This window comes from Ostrea edulis, chromosome 10 (assembly GCF_947568905.1).
Source record: "Ostrea edulis chromosome 10, xbOstEdul1.1, whole genome shotgun sequence".
Classification (NCBI taxonomy): domain Eukaryota; kingdom Metazoa; phylum Mollusca; class Bivalvia; order Ostreida; family Ostreidae; genus Ostrea; species Ostrea edulis.
In genome coordinates this window covers 5,128,528-5,150,683 of record NC_079173.1, presented here as the reverse complement: position 1 = coordinate 5,150,683, position 22,156 = coordinate 5,128,528, and the positions used below count along the sequence as shown (strand labels likewise).

The 22,156-nt window shown below is 35.4% G+C and overlaps 2 protein-coding genes and 1 pseudogene across 6 annotated transcripts in view; all 3 read left to right on the top strand.

Annotated features, from left to right (window-relative positions):
* Nucleotides 1–4,562, top strand: part of LOC125666625 (calcitonin gene-related peptide type 1 receptor-like) — a 48,320-nt gene extending 43,758 nt beyond the window's left edge. For all 5 annotated transcript variants that reach the window (XM_056151746.1, XM_056151744.1, XM_056151743.1 and 2 more), the window contains 2 exons: nucleotides 2,775–2,816; nucleotides 3,665–4,562. In XM_056151746.1, the coding sequence (XP_056007721.1) occupies nucleotides 2,775–2,816; nucleotides 3,665–3,904 (282 nt within the window). In that variant the 3' untranslated portion in view covers nucleotides 3,905–4,562. The remainder of the gene's footprint in view (nucleotides 1–2,774; nucleotides 2,817–3,664) is intronic.
* Nucleotides 4,563–7,955: 3,393 nt separating this feature from the next.
* Nucleotides 7,956–9,559, top strand: LOC125666607 (uncharacterized). The gene is made up of 2 exons (XM_048899794.2): nucleotides 7,956–8,107; nucleotides 8,255–9,559. Exons 1-2 carry the CDS (start codon nucleotides 8,105–8,107, stop codon nucleotides 9,209–9,211), a joined length of 960 nt encoding a protein of 319 aa, XP_048755751.2. The 5' UTR covers nucleotides 7,956–8,104; the 3' UTR covers nucleotides 9,212–9,559.
* Nucleotides 9,560–18,367: 8,808 nt separating this feature from the next.
* On the top strand, nucleotides 18,368–20,108 carry LOC125665718 (uncharacterized; annotated as a pseudogene).
* Nucleotides 20,109–22,156: the final 2,048 nt, after the last annotated feature.

Sequence of the window (22,156 nt, the reverse complement as noted above, 5' to 3'; positions counted from 1 at the left end):
GTCTGTCTGTCTGTAAACTTTTCACATTTTCGACTTCTTCTCCAGAACCACTGGGCCAATTTCAACCAAACTTGGCCAAAAGCATCCTTGGGTGAAGGGCTTTCAAGTTTGTTGAAATGAAGGGCCATGTCCCTTTCACAGGGGAGATAATCACAAAAATGCAAAAATAGGGTGGGGTCATTTAAAAATTTTCTTCTCAATAACCACTGGGCCAGAAGAGCTGAACTTTACCTGAAAGCTTCCTGACATATTGCAGATTCACGTTTGTTCAAATCATGGCCTCTGGTGGTAGGATGGGACCACAAGGGGGGATCAAAGTTTTACATACAAATATATAGGGAAAAACTTTAAAAATCTTCTTCTCAAGAACCACTAAACCAGAAAAGCTGAGATTTACATGAAAGCTTCCTGACATAATGCAGATTCAAGTTTGTTCAAATCACGGGCCCCTGGGGTTGGATGGGGCCACAAGGGGGGATCAAAGTTTTACATACAAATATATATGAAAAATCTTTAAAAATCTTCTTCTCAAGAACCACTGAGCCAGAAAAGCTGATTTTTACATGAAAACTTTCTGACATAGTGCAGATTCAAGTTTGTTCAAATCATGACCCCCAGGGGTAGGATAGGGCCACAAGGGGGGATCAAAGTTTCACATACAAATATATTGGAAAAATCTTTAAAAACCTTTTTCTCAAGAACCACTGAGCCAGAAAAGCTGATTTTTACATGAAAACTTTCTGACATAGTGCAGATTCAAGTTTGTTCAAATCATGACCCCCGGGGTTAGGATGGGGCCACAAGGGGGGATCAAAGTTTTACATACAAATATATAGGGAAAAACTTTAAAAATCTTCTTCTCAAGAACCACTGAGCCAGAAAAGCTGAGATTTACATGAAAGCATCCTGACATAATGCAGATTCAAGTTTGTTCAAATCATGGGCTCCGGGGGTTGGATGGAGCCACAATAGGGGATCAAAGTTTTACATACAAATATATAGGAAAAATCTTCTTCTCAAGAACCACTGAGCCAGAAAAGCTAATTTTTACATGAAAACTTTCTGACATAATGCAGATTCAAGTTTGTTCAAATCATGGGCCCTGGGGGTTGGATAGGGCCACAATAGGGGATCAAAGTTTTACATACAAATATATATGAAAAATCTTTAAAAATCTTCTTCTCAAGAACCACTGAGCCAGAAAAGCTGATTTTTACATGAAAACTTTCTGACATAGTGCAGATTCAAGTTTGTTCAAATCATGACCCCCAGGGGTAGGATAGGGCCACAAGGGGGGGATCAAAGTTTCACATACAAATATATAGGAAAAATCTTTAAAAACCTTTTTCTCAAGAACCACTGAGCCAGAAAAGCTGATTTTTACATGAAAACTTTCTGACATAGTGCAGATTCAAGTTTGTTCAAATCATGACCCCCGGGGTTAGGATGGGGCCACAAGGGGGGATCAAAGTTTTACATACAAATATATAGGGAAAAACTTTAAAAATCTTCTTCTCAAGAACCACTGAGCCAGAAAAGCTGAGATTTACATGAAAGCATCCTGACATAATGCAGATTCAAGTTTGTTCAAATCATGGGCTCCGGGGGTTGGATGGAGCCACAATAGGGGATCAAAGTTTTACATACAAATATATAGGAAAAATCTTCTCAAGAACCACTGAGCCAGAAAAGCTAATTTTTACATGAAAACTTTCTGACATAATGCAGATTCAAGTTTGTTCAAATCATGGGCCCTGGGGGTTGGATAGGGCCACAATAGGGGATCAAAGTTTTACATACAAATATATATGAAAAATCTTTAAAAATCTTCTTCTCAAGAACCACTAAGCCAGAAAAGCTGAGATTTACATGAAAGCTTCCTGACATAATGCAGATTCAAGTTTGTTCAAATCATGGGCTCCGGGGGTTGGATGGGGCCACAATAGGGGGTCAAAGTTTTACATACAAATATATAGGGAAAAACTTTAAAAATCTTCTTCTCAAGAACCACTAAGCCAGAAAAGCTGAGATTTACATGAAAGCTTCCTGACATAATGCAGATTCAAGTTTGTTCAAATCATGGGCTCCGGGGGTTGGATGGGGCCACAATAGGGGGTCAAAGTTTTACATACAAATATATAGGAAAAATCTTCTCAAGAACCACTGAGCCAGAAAAGCTGATTTTTACATGAAAACTTTCTGACATAATGCAGATTCAAGTTTGTTCAAATCATGGGCCCCGGGGGTAGGATGGGGCCACAAGGGGGATCAAAGTTTTACATACAAATATATAGTTAAAATCTTTTTCTTAATTACCACTGAGTCAGAAAAGCTGATATTTACAAGAAAACTTTCTGACATAGTGCAGATTCAAGTTTGTTCAAATCATAGCCCCCGGGGGGTAGGATGGGGCCACAAGTGGGGGGGGGTTCAAAGTTTTACATACAAATATAGGAAAAAGCTTTAAAAATCTTCTTCTCAAGAACCATTGGGCCAAAGAAGTTGACATTTACATGAAAGCTTTCTGACATAGTGTAGATTCAAGTTTGCAAAGGGTAGTTTGGGCCATAATAGGGACTAAGGTTTTACATGCAAATATATATGGAAAGTCTTCAGATATGGGCCCAGGTGAGCGATGTGGCCCATGGGCCTGTTGTTTTATTTACAGCTGTTGAATATAAGTTGATCGTTACATACATTGTGTACGAGTCTCATAGTGTCGGTTCTCAAATAGTAAGACTAGTCGGTCACCTAAATTTTGATTTAATTTTCAGGGTTTCTTCGTTGCGATGGTGTTTTGCTTCCTAAATGGAGAGGTAGGTACTAGGTCAATGATCCGGTGTAAATACAGGTAGTCCATGATAAAAGAGAGTGAAATTCTATTAAAATTGTAAAATTCAGGATCAAACTTGGTATATAGTGTTTTTGACTGTGTAAACCACTTCAATTGTATCTTCTTTAATACTAGTGATATTAAATTGAAACTAAATGGATAGGGAGAAGGAACAGGTAGTCTTTTACCAAATTAGTAGATTTCGTGATCCAATTAGGGGTCCGGTGTAGCCAAACTTGTCAGTGTTAACAATTGAATATTTACAACTTCTTGATAACTACCCTTCCAAATAATTTCAAATTCAGATAGTCCTTTACCAGAATTGTCATGATTCCAAGGGTAGGGGTTTTGGTTCCAGGGTGGGGCGAAAATCATCGTAGTGATTTAAAAGACTAAAATTGTATGAAACTAAAATTTAATGCATATTTCCTTGTATACCAATAATATATCTTTGGCTGCCCTTACCGAATACATATTAGTACTTATATGTAATAAGAGTAACCAAATATTTTACTGAAGGTCCCAAAAGAAGAGTGACTTTTTTCGTTACTTTTTTCGAAACTTCAACATTGTAGTTTTGGTCATCCGATTTGTTGGTAAGCAAATTGCTTTCGGGGGGGGGGGGGGGGTATTCTAGGTCCCTAATTACTATTTCATCTCATGACGTTGACGAAGAGTTATTACCTACACGTGATAATGTTCCAGAATGATTGGACTTTCTTTACTGTAGTTGCATGCATACTTTAGCTTTTAAACCACCCCTCTAAATGTGATTTAGGTGAATGACGTGGTCCACTTGACTCGTTCAAGAATTTAAAATTTGATTTGCAGGTTATTTCTAACATAAGGAGAAGCATAAGACATAGTCAAAACAGGTTTTCAACCTCTAAACGACTCAACCAGACCACAAACCAAACTCTCTCTATAAGGTCCGAGTATGACGGTACCAAAAATGGAGACCAGTGTTACAAGTCGTTGATTGTGCCTACAGATGGAACGGAGGAAATGGAACTAAAAGAAACCTCAACAAATGGCAATATTCATCACCATACTTTGCAGGACAATACATGAAGCAATGGAAATTTTAATTTATAGAAACCGTTTTTGAAATGTCTCAGTCCGCCCGTATCGAGATGACTTTAGGACGACGAATGGATACTTTCCATCACAAAGTGCTTGTATTCTTACTAAATCTACAGTACAGCGTGTGAAAGAGTGAAACAACCCGGTGATATTATATGACATGTTTTACAACAGTCATTGGAGAAGTTATTCTCTAATCAGTGAACACATATTGTAAAGGTTTTTAAGTGCCAGATGATGGATGTCTAAATGTGAAACAATGGATATTTAATGTATACGTTTCTCTGCAATGTTAAAGACTCTTAAATCGATTTCAAACTTTCCCACTAGATTTTAGACCCTGTCACTGCTCTTTTCAACGTGTTCATCATTGTCTCATGGATAAATCGAACCAATGTCATCATTGTATCATGGATAAATCGAACCAATGTAATCATTGTATCATGGATAAATTGAACCAATGTAATCATTGTATCATGGATAAATCGAACCAACGCTGTTCAAATCAGTACTGTCACCTATCAAAATCGATTGTGAAATTTGTCTTGTGAGTTTTCATCATCCGTTGGATTAATCTTATTGTAATGACTTTATTTGAATTTAATTTAACATATTATATATATATTATTAAATGCCAGAAATCTAATCCAGAGTTATTTATAAATCCAAAATTAAAGACATTACACAATATTTACATTCACTTCGATTCTCCATTAAGGAGAAATGTTACACCAGAAAAATATGATTTAGTCAAAATGAATCTGAAAATACTTAGAAACCCCTGCTGGACTCGAACCCACGATCTACAGTTCAGGAGTTGACGTGCTAACCTACTGAGCTACTGATATCAATATTTTCATCCACGTTTTAAAAGGAAGTCTGCCATTATGATGATGTAGTGTACCTCCTTAACATTCTTACTAACTGAAGCTGAAGGTTTATGGTGCACCTCCTTAACATTCTTACTAACTGAAACTGAAGGTATGTACCTCCTTAACATTCTTACTAACTGAAGCTGAAGGTTTATGGTGCACCTCCTTAACATTCTTACTAACTGAAGGTTTATGGTGCACCTTAACATTCTTACTAACTGAAGGTTTATGGTGCACCTCCTTAACATTCTTACTAACTGAAACTGAAGGTTTATGGTTAATATATCAAACATGTAAACTTTCAAATAGGCTAATCATTGCGTATGGATGCACTTCATTTACATATAAGCTACCCCACTTGTGAAATACTAGTATATAAGAACTAACTTTAATTTTCATTCAATATGTCAATGCAATATGGTTGAGAATTTTTCACTCATATAGAGACGTCCCTAAGACCATTAAAGGGCGTCAAATTTAGGCCTATGCTAGGCGCTTATGGCCATTTAGTAATGAGGGTTCTTTAACGTGCCACGCCTACTGTGATACGGGGCATCCGTTTTTAAGATCATCTCCGAGAACCTGTGACATTCACACATGATGCCGAGGGTTTGGCGATGAAACTGTCACTACTTGTTTTAAAAGATTCTGTCGCGGCCGGGATTCGAACCCAGATCTTCCGCATTCGGGGCGAACGCTCTACATTTAGACCACCGCGGCTGTCAATGCAATGAGAAGAGGCTTAAGGTATTTATATCATCTCATAATCTCATATACTTTCAAAACTGCAACACATTTATTTTTGCTCCTCACGAAAATATAAACAGATGTGAAGGAGAAACTTCAAACGTACTGTGAGACTACATATGCCAGAAGTGGTGTAAATCAAATATGGATTCTAAATCAAATATGGATTCTAAGAAAATTCGAACGAACTTTTAGTAAACTTGAAATCGCAAACCTTTTCTCAAATCAACATCAAAACGTATGACTTCAACACTACACGACCATTCCTCGTGATAAATTAAAGACGATTTTTTTTTTACATCATAGACAGTTACTTCTTTAACAAAATTGGAAAACGCAAATATTCATACGAAATAAAAGACACCACAGAGTCGTCCACTTCTGCTTCATACTTAGGTATTTTATTGAAAATAGATATTAACGGCAAACTAAATACTCAATTTTATGATAAACGGGATAATTTCAGCTTCTCCATTATCAACTTCCCATGTTTATGTAGCAATATTCCATTATCACTTGCATATGGTGTTTATATATCTCAACTGATTCGATACGCAAGATCTTGTTCTGCGTATGATCAGTTTTCAAATCAAGCCAGGCTACTGACAAACAAGTTGATGATGTAGGGGTTTCGTTTAAACATCGTTTAAAGTCAGCATTTCGCAAATTATATGGTCGTTATAAGAATCTAGTTTGCCAATACATCCTATCATTGAGTCAAATGCTGTCCGACTTATTTCATACAGATTGTTAGACCGTTCTTGGCACACTGATTTCGACTACGGATAACTCCGTTTACCTGATCAAGATACAGGGATCACGGCGGGTGGGACCGGTCGACAGGGGATGCTTACTACTCCTAGGCACCTGATCCCACTTCTGGTATATTCAGGAGTCCGTGATTGCCCAACTCTCTATTTTGTATTGCTTATGGGAGTTATGAGATTGATCACTGTTCGTTATCTTCACCTTTCATAAATAAAATGAATTCACAATTCCCATAGCGTTGAGTAAATCACGTGTTGCAAATTGAATTTTTTTAATTAGTGGATGACCCCCCCCCCATCCATATGGGGAGGGGTCAGTGACAAGGTCAAGGGATACATTAACTACATGATTGACATCTCGTTGATGTATACAGAATATCGTTTTGTGCAATAACTCTACGAAATTTTGTATACATCATCTTTTGTCATCATGTAATTATTACTTATTTTAAAATTTCCAAAGCCCACGCCCTCTCTTACGGGATTAAATTTTAATTAACGTACAAAACTATAATGGTCAGATCTACATCCTGGCTTTATGCCAAACTGTCATAAATAAGAAATATAATCAAAGAGACTTTGTTTCAGAGGATTTTAAGCCATGTTTAGATTCTTTATATGGATTTAAATCTATAAAATAATCCAGGATTTGTTGGTCCTTCATTACCACTATAACTACCACAGTATGTTTTATAAGTATCCTGTGAGGGTTTAATGTAAGACTGAAATCGCCATGTTAAATAATTGTCAAATTCTTAAAAAAGAAGCATTTCTTACATTTTCATGAAATTGAGGGTTATCAGTATTCGGACAATAAATGTTATCTACTTCTATTCAACTGTCATATCTAGTGCAAGTACAATTTAAATTACAGCACCACCATGAATTTCAAACTCGAAGTTGTTATTGAACGAAATACACACACCCCATTTAATTCGACATATATAAATGTGAATTAAAGACGCCCTTGTAACCCCACTGAGATTCAAAATATAGAATATATAGCGTGGAGAGATATGACAGAATAGCGTTTCTGTTGTGATAACATCCTTACATTGTTGCCAGCCCCTGATAGTTCACTGTAACTATTGATATATTTTCAAACGACGGCATCTTTGAAAACTTTGTAATTTTATTTTAAAAGTTAAAAAAAGAAATAAAGAAAAACAACCAACCACATGTACACAATTTTAGTAAGTAACCACTTCCCAGCCCATCATTTAAACACATATACACAATAACAGAACAAATACGTGGAAATGTTCATTTTATTTAGTATAACGACCCCGATCCAATAGATGTCATAACAATTTGTTGTAATTTGCTACCGCTATCAAGAGTTGCTCTGAAAATGTTTCATTGTTATGATGTTTACAAGAAAAGAATTGGGCACAAGTTCTTAAAACTTAGAACGCCTTCTCCTCTGTAACAAACAATGACGCAAAGTAATGTTGGATAGGATCAAAGGTCATTTTAATAAAATATCATTCATATATATATATATATATATATATATATATATATATATATACGTGTATTAGGTACATGTAAGTGTAATACCAACATGTTTAGTTTGTAAGCGGTGAAGGGATGGTGAAGCTTGAAAAGCGTACCTAAGTCAAGACTTTTGTGTTGAAAATAGAAAAACACGGAAACTAGCACTTAAACCTTTGTGAATCGGAAGTACTGTGTTACTCAGCCCATCACATGATTCATAACACGTCTGTTTCATACTATATGGAGTTTTAAGGCTCAACAGGTTGAAGAGGCATGTCCAAACGAAGCCTATCTTATGGACAATAATGGTAGGTAGATTAGATTTTCTATAATTTAAGTTTAAAAAACATGAAATGAAATTCGGCCGCTGTTACAAACTATTACAAGCAACAGTGTGTCATTGTTTTGATAAATTGGTGTTTCTTTTCACCTGTATAATCTGTACTGTTTTGTAGGAGTACGGACATTTTCGAATAATATTGTTATCCGGATTGATTTATTTCATCCAAAGTACTAATGGGTTTCTTCCGACAAAATGCACCGGAAGTGATGTAATCATCTGCTACAATCAAACCTATATAGACCCCAAGAGTTTTCCTTCCTCCATGGTAGAACTTCAAGTTTCATCATCGGATATTGGGAATTTGCGGAAAAGACTACTACAAGACCTTGTCAAAAATTCTCCTGACTTGAAAACCTTTAAAATTACAACGTCATCTATTAGATATATTCACACCTGTTCATTGTCGTCTGTTTCTAACATGAGTCAAATATTGATACAGGATTCCCGCGTTGACACAATTGTTCACAATGCGTTTTCTGACTTGAAATATATTCAGAATATTGAATTCATCAATGTTGATATCAAAGAAATTTCAAAGTTAGCTTTTCATGGAGTCCAGGGAGTCGGACGGTTTATAATGGATGGAATGAGGGTGGGGACTATGAGGTATGCTTCCTTTGCTGAGCTTAAAGATGTTAAAGAACTACTATTGACAAACTCTTACATTCAGTTGATGGAACAACAGCCCATTGTGAATCAGAAGTCGATTTCATCCCTCGTGATCCGTGGGAATACAATAAATTCAACACTCTGTGGTTTTGATTCACTTCTTCAGACATTCACTAATAATAATATTACGTGCAATACTGACACAGATATTAGACTGATGTCTGCAGGAAACAACAAGTGCTTTCGGAACTTAAAGAACAGTTGCCCGCCAGTGAAAGATCCCAATGTCGTGAAACACAGCTACGGCTGCCGAGGCAATACACTAGATGAAGGTATCCCACCTGTGTCAGAAGATGAAATCTTTGACAGAAAAAAAACGACAACCCCTAGCAATTCCGGATCTAGTACTTTCAGAGTATCTATGGTTGGATTTTATATCTTCTGGTCATATCTTACCTGAATAGACTTCAACCTTTGTTCAAAATCCAGAAATGGAAGAATCCATCAAATGCCGCTGATTTTTTTTCCATCAGAAGAAACTATCATTGGAGATAAAGCTACAGCTTTTCATATCAGAGACACGTATTATTACGTCATCGCTAGCTTAATACATTGATAAAGTGTACGAATAAAAGTTCCCAGATTAGTCAATCAAAGTATATGTATATTTCCGACTAATTCAGAACACGATAGAAAGGATATTTCGTCAGACGATTAAGGAGGAATGCTACACCAGGAGACATTTGATATAAATGAAAAGTGGCAGATATGTACAACGATATCTTGAAATAAAAAACTTTTAAAACTTTATTTAGTCAGCAAATGGATATTTAGTACAAAGCAATCTGAATTTAAAAAAAACCAAAACTACTGGACTTGAACCAGTGATCTGCAGTTCTGCAGTCGGCGTGCTGAACTAACTGAGCTACTCACCTAAGCAATGATATTTGAAATAAATAGACAAATATTGCTGACATTTATATTTTCATCCATGTTTTAAAAGGAAATCAGCCATTATGACAATGTTGAGTACCTTCTTAAGGTGTTACTGACAGACAGATGGAGACACAATAGTTTACCTGTTAGTGTCATAGGTGTGAAGTAAACCTCGGGATACCTATACAGCTGTTTTACAGGTTACGAATCGGTCGTGCACACGAACTAAATTGTGAGAATATTTTTGGTTGTTGTTCAAAAAGTATATTATGCTCTTCTGAAAATATTAAAGTTAAACACGAGAAAATGTTCAACGGATCGTTTTCTCGATATAGATCTAATACCAGCCAATGAACGAGGAAGATGGGATATAACATGAGCACATCTTGTTTACACATTGCAAAATGATTATTTATTCCTTGTATTGAAACACAAATATTTCAACAGAAAGTGCAAGAAAATAAACTCATCTATTGTGTAACCTTGACAATTGACTGTTGTCCCGGTCGTACGATCGTGAGCTTTCCGACACAGTAAAGTCAGCCAAGCTCGCCTACTTTTTGGACCCCTTTTCTGTATTGGGAAAAGGAAAACCCCAGTGTCTGTCATAACTCCATGGGGCTTCGAATGTACAGTTTTAGGTCAAAAATATTCTTTAAATGGCGGCTTTGTTCGCGTCGATATACGAACTAGCGTCGTCAGTTGCACACACATTAGAGTTGTCCCTCTTACTTCGGACCCAGTGTACACAAGCACATGACAAAGTCACTAAGTTTTAATCGCTTGGGGCGCGCATGCGCCAGCGATTATTAGGCGGGTACTCAAAAGTCTTCCAATCAACGTCCCCTATCGGCAAATTTATAAAGTATTCAGAACAAATAGTGTAAAGAACATTAACTCTGGATTGAAAATGTCCTTCACATGCAATTGCGCTTCTGTCAAATTACCGACGCAGTATCATATATATTTTTAAAGTACTTAGAATATTATTGTGCTGCAATAGCAAGCAAATGTTTTGTGACACGTTTTGAAACGCGTAGTGTAGTATATAAAATCCGCGTGGGTTGGAAGAGATCGCGTGGTTTGGAAGTTGTAATCAATCATCGGGTGTTGCTTAAATGTGGAATGGAAAATGAAACGGAACGTAAAATGCTGTATGCATAGTTGATATTACGAGGGTGATTGGCATTTTGTAAAATCAAAAAGCTTATTGTATTATGAACAAGGGCAAACGAAATTTCATTGAAAACGGGAAGTCATCCTTATGTTCCACAGTTTCATATACTTCATACTTGTAAGTTATACATATATACTTACATGGTGTGTGCATGTACGTATTTTAAAATCGTAATAACTTGCAAGTGCTTGTATATACTACCCCTTTTCCCGGAGTTGCCATTTTCTGACACATTCTCTCCCATCGATTGTGAAAGTATGTTGTTTCACAAATATAAATAAAATTGAAAATAAAAAAATAAAATACCGAAAAAGAAATAACTTTTCAAATCTTATTGTTTCTTCTCTGGTATTCACCTTTAGAAATAATCTTACAAGCCTATCCAATTAATAAGAGGTTTTCATCCCCCTGAAAACAACATTGAAAAGATAAAGTTACAATTGTAACCTCTTTTTCTGTTCTTCAGCTGTTGTTTTTGCTCTCTCTCTCTCTCTCTCTCTCTCTCTCTCTCTCTCTCTCTCTCTCTCTCTCTCTCGCCCTCTCTCTCTCTCTCGCTCTCTCTCTCTCTCGTGAAAATGTGATCGTTATTTGATAACTTATTTTTTCCATTCTCTGCCCATATGTATTTGTTTGAAAAGTTTAGAATTATATAGAATGCACTGAATATATTCACTATGCATGTATATCATTAGTGTTGTGGCACAGGAAAGTTTTTTACATTGTGTAAAATAATTGAATAACATCATATTTCCATTGATATAAATTAATGTGTATTGATATTCATTAATGCATGTATAAAGACAAAATCTACCTGCTATGTTATATTTCGTTAAGAAAACTATATGATTTATATATTTTGAATTTCCCGATCCGTTTTTTTTTGGTTCTGTTTCGTTCCGCGTTTTGATTTTGCTTTTTATTTTTTTCATTTCTGTTCCGTTTTCCGAGTATCCTGTGATTTCTATAAAATAGACTACTGAAAAGAGATTAACAATATCAACTGTTGACTGTGCATGAAATGAATCTACCTCTGTTGATATGTCACATTATCATACATCATACATGTATTCATTGTATTAATAAGAAAATGAAAACAGTGATGAGGCCTGTGGACGTTGTGGAGTATTACACTTTCGTTAAAAGTGTGTTCTGCAGCTATAGCAATTTTACCGGTATTAAACTATAATACTAAGCAACGATATTTAGTATGGAGAACTAAAGAGTTCAATATTCTATCTTTGTAATTATGTATTTGTTGTTCCTAAATGCGCCATTGGTTCAATGTAAAATAGAAAAATGTTAATCGTTATCTTGACATTTGTAGTACATAACGGTATATCCGTTATTTGAATGGCGTAAGATGTAAAGGAATGTAATGTCTGTGTAGATGCGTAACAAGTGAATGCATTATTTATTCAATGTAAATTTGAAATTAGATCTTCGTCATCCGTATTTGAGCATTTGCACATTGCAGTTGCGAGTTACAGTAAATTATTTTGGTAATCCGTCCGATGATAGTTCGACATTCGAATTTGTTCATTCGTTTACTGCATTTCAACATTTGTTCGTTGTTTTACCATTGTAACGGGAATGGATGTACATGTAGCACGAGGATTTCAAATCCTTCTCATGAGAACATCAGTCCCTGTAAATTAGGAAAATATATTTCCTTTTGTCCCGAATGTCAATTTAGGATAATAAAAGATAAACCAAGCAGTCTCCGTGATTTGGGTATAAATATAAACGATTTATTCTCTAAGTTAACATTAAAATATACAGTTATCAATAACACGTCCTACCCCTAGCTCTACGATGTAACAACTCACTTTAAAATTAAACCTACCTACAAAGTTGCTGTTGTTTACTTAGCAACGTCACCGGTACCGCGCGTGACACAGAGATAGTGACACCGGTGACGGCAAAAAGCACGTTAATAAAATACACACCCATTACAACCATTATGACGACAGAGGGCGCGCGCTACATCGAATCTTTTGGGAAACAGACTATAGAATCATATTAGAGGACCAGTTTATGTGACATTCCCTCGGAGCTATTATTTTCCCGGCCTTTCGAAGTCCGAGGTAAATTATTTTATTTTGTGCAAGGAAGATATTTTGATATGCAAGTTCATACCATATTTTTACTATGAGTTTCATTCCTTCTGTTTATCATAAGTAGAGTTTCTTCCGACGATGTACCGATTAATAGAAAAATTCGATTATCTAATGGAAATGGCCCCCGATTACAATGTATAGATAATCTATTAAAATTTTTGATAATCGATTAATCAAAATATAACTTAAAGTAAATTATTTTCATGCTTTCTTGATTTATTTTCTGTGAATGTAACTAATTCATAAGTATTAATTTGATAAATGAATCCAATGATAAAAAATACATCAACAATGCATTTCAGAAATCACCCCAAATTTTTTACCAATTCATTCTTCATTCAATAATAAACAAATTTAATACTTGAAATTAATCGATTATTAATCAATTATAGTGTGTCCGATTATACTGATAATCAATCATGAAAAAATATCCCGATGGTTCATCAATACGACTGTTTAAAAGGTTGGACACAATTCCCTAACAGGGCAATTGTTGCACTAAAAATGGAATTGTTACTCTTTTTTAGTGTAATTAACTGTATCATGGGATTTTCAGTTGTTTCCTCTCTATTCTCGTGTTTGCTTTGAGTAAAAAATTAAGTACAAGAATTCTTCTACATCCTCTAAATATTTAGAGTCTAGGAAGCGTATATTAACATATATGTACAAGGACTCTATATGTGGCCAACAAGGTTTATAAATAACCTCTAACAGCTAGACTATCAAATAAAAAGATAATGTTTCTTTCTCTGCTTTAAACAGATAAAATGAGTGGTTTACAATAAAGAGGCTTGACAGAGGACAACTGGAACAGTTATTTTTGACAAGAGAAAAGTATCTCAAATTAAACTATACCAAAATACAGATAAAATGAGTGGTTTACAATAAAGAGGCTTGACAGAGGACAACTGGAACAATTTTTTTGACAAGAGAAAAGTATCTCAAATTAAACTATATCAAAATACCCCCGGTAATGTTGATTAATGATACATTTTTAACAAAATTAGGAGTTTTGAAATTGGAGTGTCTGAAATTGAGTTAGCTATCTTGTGGAGAGAAAAAGAAGGGGGTGATCAGATACGAAACAAGTGCTTGTGGAAATAATGTAAAATTCAAATCTAGGCCATGGCTCAGGCTACTGGTTTTATGGCCTGGCCTAGTAAAAATTATGGAAAAATAGCCCGACTGGTCTATTATATAAAAACTTTAAATATGTTACATTCAAGGTTGGCTGTCATTTAATGAAAACAATTGGTAAATGATAACTGATTCACTTTGTTTACAAATATAAAACCCATAGGCGTCGGAACCGGGGGGGGGGGGGACTAGGGAGGGACTTAGCCCCCCCCTCCACTTTTTTTTGCAAAGATAGACATAATACCCCCCAAACGACGTAGAAAATTTTTTGTTGGTTTAGCCCCCCCCCCCTTTCCGACGCCTATAAAACCAGAATAGTTTTTGCGTGTTTTAGAATTTGTACCCAATGTACATATTAACTATTTAATATTGTGAATTACGAATTTCAGTGATAACAATGCAAAAATGATGGGGAGGGGGCGCAAAAACAAAAATCAATCCCAATCAAAGCAAATATGTACAAGAGTTTTTGGTCTCGCACAAATAAATGTAACGTCCCTGGTGGTATATGGTTACTAAATGGCATACACTGTTTGTTTAAAGTAAACTCATGGAAAAAATCAGTCCAGTCATCTATATTGATACTTACAACAATGTTCTACATCAAGTCTCTGATCAAACTACTTCAGCAGCACATTTTCAACGACTTTTAGCGCCAACCGGTTAATGTTGAGTGTGCTAGACACCCGAGTGTTAACTAGTCCTCCTATATGATTCTATAGACATTATAGTGTGTTTCCCAAAAGATACTATGTAGCGCGCGCCCTCTGTCGTCATAATGGTATAACAATTTACAAATGTTGAATTGAGCAAATGCGAATGTCGAACTAACATCGGACGGATTACCAAAACACATTTACCACAACTCGCATAGGCTTAACAAACTACAATGTGCAAATGCTCAACTACGGATGACGAAGATTCAATTTCAAATTTACATTAAATAAATAATGCATTCACTTGTTACGCATCTACACAAACATATATTCCATTTACATCTTACGCAATTCAAATGACGAATATACCGTTATGCACTACAAATGTCAAGATAACAATTAACATTTTTTTTATTTACATTGAACCGATGGCGCATTTAGGAACAACAAATACATAATTACAAAGATAGAATATTGAACCCTTTGGCTTTCCATAATTTAGACCCTAAATTTTCATTTAGAGATAACGTTATGTGATATTTAAATTTGATACAATCATCCTACAAAACCAATATAAAAGTTTAAATAATTTAGATATTTTTTCTTTGTTCTAGAAAACTGAGAAGAATGAAGTTTTACATGAAAATTAAAGAAAATCACAATATTGTTTTGGAATAATTTGAAAAGCATTCAAAATTATATAGATCTAAGCCTGATTTTCTTTCTTTTATTATCAAGTACCCCATTTTAATCATCGTCTAGAGTGCCAGGGGCCCCTTGATAGGACACTTCTATAGCACAGTAATTACAAAATCATATTCATATGTCAATTATTATTAAAGAAAATAATGTTATATAGTACATTAGTACATTACCAGTTTAAAAGAGTCAGTGTTGGATTTAAAATGCAGATCTATAAAAAAAATAATAACTTGGTATTGACTGGACTAGGTGGGGAGTCAAATAATGAGAACACAGAGAGAAAATTGCGGGACTTTATTTATTACGAATTAGGAATAGAGAATGATATAGAGTTTTGGGAATGTTCACCGTTTTGGACGATTTACAAGTGGGAAAGACCGTCCGATAGTGACACGGTTCCTATATCATGGAGATTTGGTAAACGTAAAGAAAAGTGCTTACAAACTGAAAGGAAAACTGTATGGAGTGCATGAACAATATCCTTCTGAGATAAAAGAAAGACGACGCGATTTGTACCCCATTCAGAAGCAATTTAAACAATCAGGACGCAGGACTAAGATGGTTAGGGATCGGCTATATGTTGATGGGCAGCTCTACAGGGGGAGGAGCAATGTCGCAATGGACGACGCACCCAGTGTACAGACAGGTAGAACTATGCTTATGTGAACTACAGATACGCAACCGGCCATTAGTGATACAAGTTCCACGCCACATAGTGGCAATACGCGCACCAGTGAACTCGTTATTTTTCACATTTTTGTAAGTTTACTTTGACCGTTTACGTAATTTGCTCAGTATGTTATTGATAAAGCCATAATGGGTTATTGTCCGGAAGTGAATTTTATCGCGCTTTCTCGCAGGTCACGTGCCGAGACTTTCCGACCCTATTAAATATACATCCGTATTTTCAAGCTAGTAACGAAGTACTTAGCTACTGGGCTGTAGAGACCCTCGGGGACTAACAGTTCACCAGCAGAGGCCTCGACCCAGGGACCATAATGTAAAACTGATACGGTACCAATTTGAATGCACCAGATGCGCATTTCGACAAATAATGTCTCTTCAGTGATGCTCAACCGACATGTTTGAAATCCGAAATAAATATAGAGGTATCATAAATTGATGACATAAATTATTTCAATAGGTTACAAGTTTTATAAATTATTGTGCAAATTATTGTTTGATTTCGTACAGGTATATAGATGGGAAAAATTAAACTTATATTGAAATTGCATTGTTCAGGGACCTTTTTAAAAACAATTGAATTACAAGAAAATAGCAGTTGTGGACAGATCATTGCTATCAAAACTCAGGTATACTTGGCTTCCTCAAGAGCTAAAGAATACCTGTAGATACTGGCTGTTACCTCTCTGGGGTAGCCCCAGACCACAGTGTCTGCATATGTCACTCCTCCTGAGATCTATTGTTAAATGTTTGATTGACAGACAGCTTACAATTTGGGGGTGTCAACTTAAAATTGGCTCTTTAACGGATTTACAATGTGTTCTACCTGTAGGGTTTCCATCTTCATGCACGGGCGACTCCCAGTACACCTTTATTTTAAACGATACAGGTGAATGGTCAGAGAAAATAGAAAAGTTACCTGAAGAAAAATCACTTATAGTATGAAAACTCTTACATTCATTTAGAACATAATTTATCAAACTACATCCTTTTGAATTATAAAAAGTAACATTTCCCAAAGTATCGTCATTAATTCTACCATTTAATATCCTTAATCCAGTTGTTTTACAAAGTTCTAAGAGTTTTCTACCAAAGGTATTTACTACTTTATCCATATTCTTTCTAACACATAATTCTGGTTCACTGTCATAATTCAATAAAGTGGCATTTCTAGAAATAACATGATTTACTTTACCACCCTGAATAAAGTCATCCTTTTCTCCAGTTCTAGCATTGAAATCCCCAGTTATATATACAGTGCCATCATTTTTGTACTTGCAAATAGTCTTCTAGTAGCTGAAAAATATCAACATCAGTCTTATCATAAAATACGCTATTTTCTGGGGGCAAGTAACAGATTGCTAGATACATGTATAACTCATTATCCGGATTACCCGTGACTATTTTCATCCAAATAATACTTTCTAAAATATTTTCGACAATACTAATCTTGTTAATTAAAAAGTTCCTGTGAAAAATAATATATATATATATATATATATATATATATATATATATCCTATTACAGTCTACGAAATTAGCCACTAGTCCGAAATCAAAGTCAAGTGAAATTGAGGTTGGTCTTGTAAAATTATTACTCATGCAAAGACTGTCAGACCTGTGCTTTTCATCAAATTATAATTCACATATATATTGATTTGGAGTAATGATTGTAATCAGAATTAATAAGATAGTGTTTTTATCACATTTGAACTAATATTGACTAAAGCTACAAGTGTATTAATGTACACTTGAACTCTTCTCTTTAAAGCTCTTTTCAAAACTGTGTGTCTGAATTTCTCTTTTGTCTAGTCCAGATACAGAGGCCCAAATGGCCAGTGCTCAAAAATGATTTTTGTGAAGATTGTACTAATGAAACTTATTAAGTTATAGGTCTAAATATTCATCTTTGTTTCATTTGAAACTAATGGCATTGAATATTTTGATCTAATTTGAGAGCTCGGTCAATTTCCGAGTACAGGTACTTTTAGATGCAAGTTTATTGTTTCCACTTGTTTAATTGATTTACACCAAGAGAGTAAGATTAATGCATTTAGTATACTGGTACTAGGGTTAACAATATAATATGCACTGTGGAAGTAAAGTATGTTGCACAATATTGTGCTATTCAGTATTGCCCTGTCTTTAATAATATATCTCATGTATCTAAAGATGTATTTAATTTTAGGTGTTTTTTCTTTAAAGCTATGCACTGGATTCTCTCCAAGGAACCTGAGGTTGAAGCACAACCTGTGCCAACAGTTGAGGACCTTATCCGATGTCAGGAGTACCTCGAAGCAAAGGAGCCTCTTCCATGGCTGAGACAGCAGCTTGCGGTATCACCTGACAAGGTTATTCATACATTTCCGACCACTGGCCAAACAGAAAATGGGCGGCAGTACGGAAACTTAGATTTACTGCCTCTAATTTTCGTCAAATCGTAGCAGCTACAAAGCGCAACAGGTAAACTTTACATACAGAATTTACTTTGCTTAAGTACTTTGAAATTTCAAATTATTTTAGTAAAAAAACTATTAGTCTATATTGTCTTCCTGGAAATCCCTCAAATGTATTATCGTATTATCGTATATAAACATTGCATTAAATACACTTGGTGTTAGATATATATTTATTGTCCAATTGATAGTACAGTTAATAACCTCATCCCCTTTTTTTCCATCAGGTTGACTAATTCGCTGAAGAAAAGGCTTCTAAGTGCCTACAACTTGGAGAAGAGAGCCTCCATCCAGTGGAGTGTAAACCACGAGAGTGTTGCAATAGCAGAATATTACAAAGCAGGGAACGTCACAGTCGTGCAAACAGGTATCTTAATATATTTGTGCGAGTTATGATACCATTTACATGCAATTATAGATGTCGATTTTTAGAAGAAAAGAATACTCTTGCTTAAGTTTCATATTAAATTAATTAATTTAATTAACTTAAATTTTCTTATTTTGTAATGAAAGTCAATATCAATATGAAAGCTATTGTATACCAAGCTGAAACTCTGCTTTAGTACATGTATGTACAATTTGGTCAAATTTATTTAATGATCATTAATTGTATTTATAGGCATATGGCTTCATGAATCTGGAGTTCTTGGTGCCTCTCCCGATGGATTTGTCCAAGGATATCCTAAACTCCAGAAGGTCCATCTTCAAGGAAAAGTAGCTGGATGTATATCACCAGATATCATTGAAGTGAAATGCCCCTTTTCTGCTAAAGGGATGACCAATAAGGATGCCTGTGCCAACTTGAAAGCTTTTTATTTGGGTAAGTAATGGATTAGATTTGAATGGCAATGTTTCCTTAAAAGGAGGTACTACATTCTCAGGCAGATGTCTTTAAACATAAATATTAGTTCATTTTTTAAAGAATAAATTGCCAACCCGAGTAACAATTCAAGTTAGCATGTCGACTGTTGAACTGTAGGTCACAGGTTTTCGAGTCCACCAGGGGTTTTAAATTTTTCTCCATATTACTTTTTACTAAAACTGCGTTTTTGACCAAATGAAGTACATGTAAATTTAATAGTTTTCAATTTCAAAATATTGTTGTACATATCCACCACTTTTCATTGATTTCAAATTCCTTTGGTGTAGTAAGTTTCATCATGTGTAAGTTCTCATTTTGCTAGGATGTATAATGGTCTAAAATAATAATCATGAAGGAATGCTAGATGTCAGTTTTTCATTTTTTTCAGAGTGCAATTCTGAGGGAACCCTGAACCTGAAGGAGCGCCATGACTATTGGCATCAAGTTCAAGGTTAGCTTTACCTTACAGGCACTACTTGCTGCGATTTCGTGGTGTGGACACCAGTGGATATGGCAGTGATTCGAATTCTTCGAGATGAGTTGTGGCAGTCAAACTTGACAAATATGATCGAATTCTATTTCAATGATTTTTTACCATCTGTGCAATAACAAACTTGAAAGATATTTGTATTTTCTTACATTTCCCATCCACACACAGGTTTTTTTATGTCTTGATATCAAGGGCTTAGGCCTTTTCAATTGGGAAATGATAGTGACATTTTCTTGAAATAGGGGAAAACGTTTCATACAAACGAGGTAGAGAAAAAAACTTAAGTGCATAAGGTATGATTGGACTCTTTGTGACTTTCAATTTGGTCAAAGCTTACCTCATTTAAATAAGTAGATGCCAAAATATAAGGTTTACTTAACAATTCTAAAGCAAAAATTGTGAACAAAGCATACCTGCTTAGATCTGTTTTCATTCCATGGTAAATTTAAAGTAAAGATGAGGAAAAATACTTGCTTTTTAGCATTAAAAATGAGACCTTCATCAAGACATGAGATGAATATTGAAATTAATTTATGTGTGCAACAAAAAAATCCATGTATAATAAATAATTACATGTATCATATGTTGACAATTTTCTTTACACTAGTAATTATGTTACACATGAAGTTGTTCAAATTCACATGCAAGTTGACAGTTCACAACAAGATCTAGATTGGATGCATAGCATCAAATTAGCCAAGTCTTTAAAATTCCAAGTCTTGTAAACAATTTCCAAGGAATAATTGAAGAATTTAAAATATTAGAGTTCATAAATATCTTCAAAAATGGAAAAAGACAAGTGATGTATCAATACAAACCTAATCCCATACACATGTCACAAAATATATAAGCTGGGGTAAGAGTAAGAAGAATCTTAGATTATTTCAGCAGTAGAGTTCCAGGACACATTAAAGAGGTATACTACATCGTCATAATGGTTGACATCCTTTTAAATAAATATCAGCAATATTCGTCTCCGTGGGCGAGTGGTTAGAGCATCGCGCTCAAAATCACACGGCCTCTCACTTCTGTCGGCCCGGGTTCGAATCCAACTCGTGCCGGTAAGTGAGAAAGGTTCCCATTTTACTTTCGGAAGGTCGGTGGTCTCTTCCCAGGTACATTGTATCTGGGTTCTCTCTTCCACCAATAAAACTCGGCGCCACCATATAACTGAAAAATTCATTGTTATTTTGGATTTCAAACATATCGGTTGAGCATCACTGAAGAGACATTTGTCGAAATGCGCATCTGGTGCATCCAAATTGGTACCGTATCAGTTTTACATTATGACCCCTGGGTCGAGGCCTCTGCTAGTGGACTTTTAGTCCCCGAGGGTCTCTACAGCCCAGTAGCTAAGTACTTAATATAAGATTTTTTTCCATAAGCGCTGGTATTTTAATTATTCGTATTTGCTTTGAAAGTTCTGATTTAAGGTAATTAGTGGTATTTTCGGCATCAATTTAAAAGTTTATTTTTAAAAAAAATATTTTGAGTAAATATTGATAGTACAATTAGTATGGCGTCTACAAGCGGAAGATCATCAAACAAATGGATGAGGTATTGCATGGAGAATTCTGCGGAGGTAAGTGAATTCATAGACAATTATGCAGACAAAGCCAACGTTGCCAAGGGTTGGCGCCATTGTCAACCTTGACATTCCGAAAGAATTTCAAGGATTTAATATTCCGGATGAAGATAACGACGAACTGGCAGCTTACTTGGTAGGTAAGTACAAGATCCTTCAGAGGATAGATGATCTCAGCGCCGACAGGATAGGACATGTTACGAATTTCATTTCAGGTCGTGTTTCCGAGATGGAGAAGTCTACCACTGGGATGTCCAGAAGGGTTGCTGTGGAAGTTCATGCATCCTCACCACTCAAACGGAATCTTAGGACGGACAAGGAAACGAACAAACCGGCAGCCAAACCATCAAGAACGGCCCCCACTCCGAGGAAAATTAAGAAACCGGAACCAGTGTCCAGGACAAATGTGCAGACTTCTGGAAACCAAGGATAGGAGAGGAGGCATGTGGTTTACATGCACATGTTGTTTTAAGTAAGTATTGACGACGAGCTATTTGAAGTATAGATATTGTATTGTGCTTGTAATTGTAATTAAAAGATTTATTAATATATAGCGCCTAATGTAATGATATGATTATCCTAATAACATATGAAACAATTTAA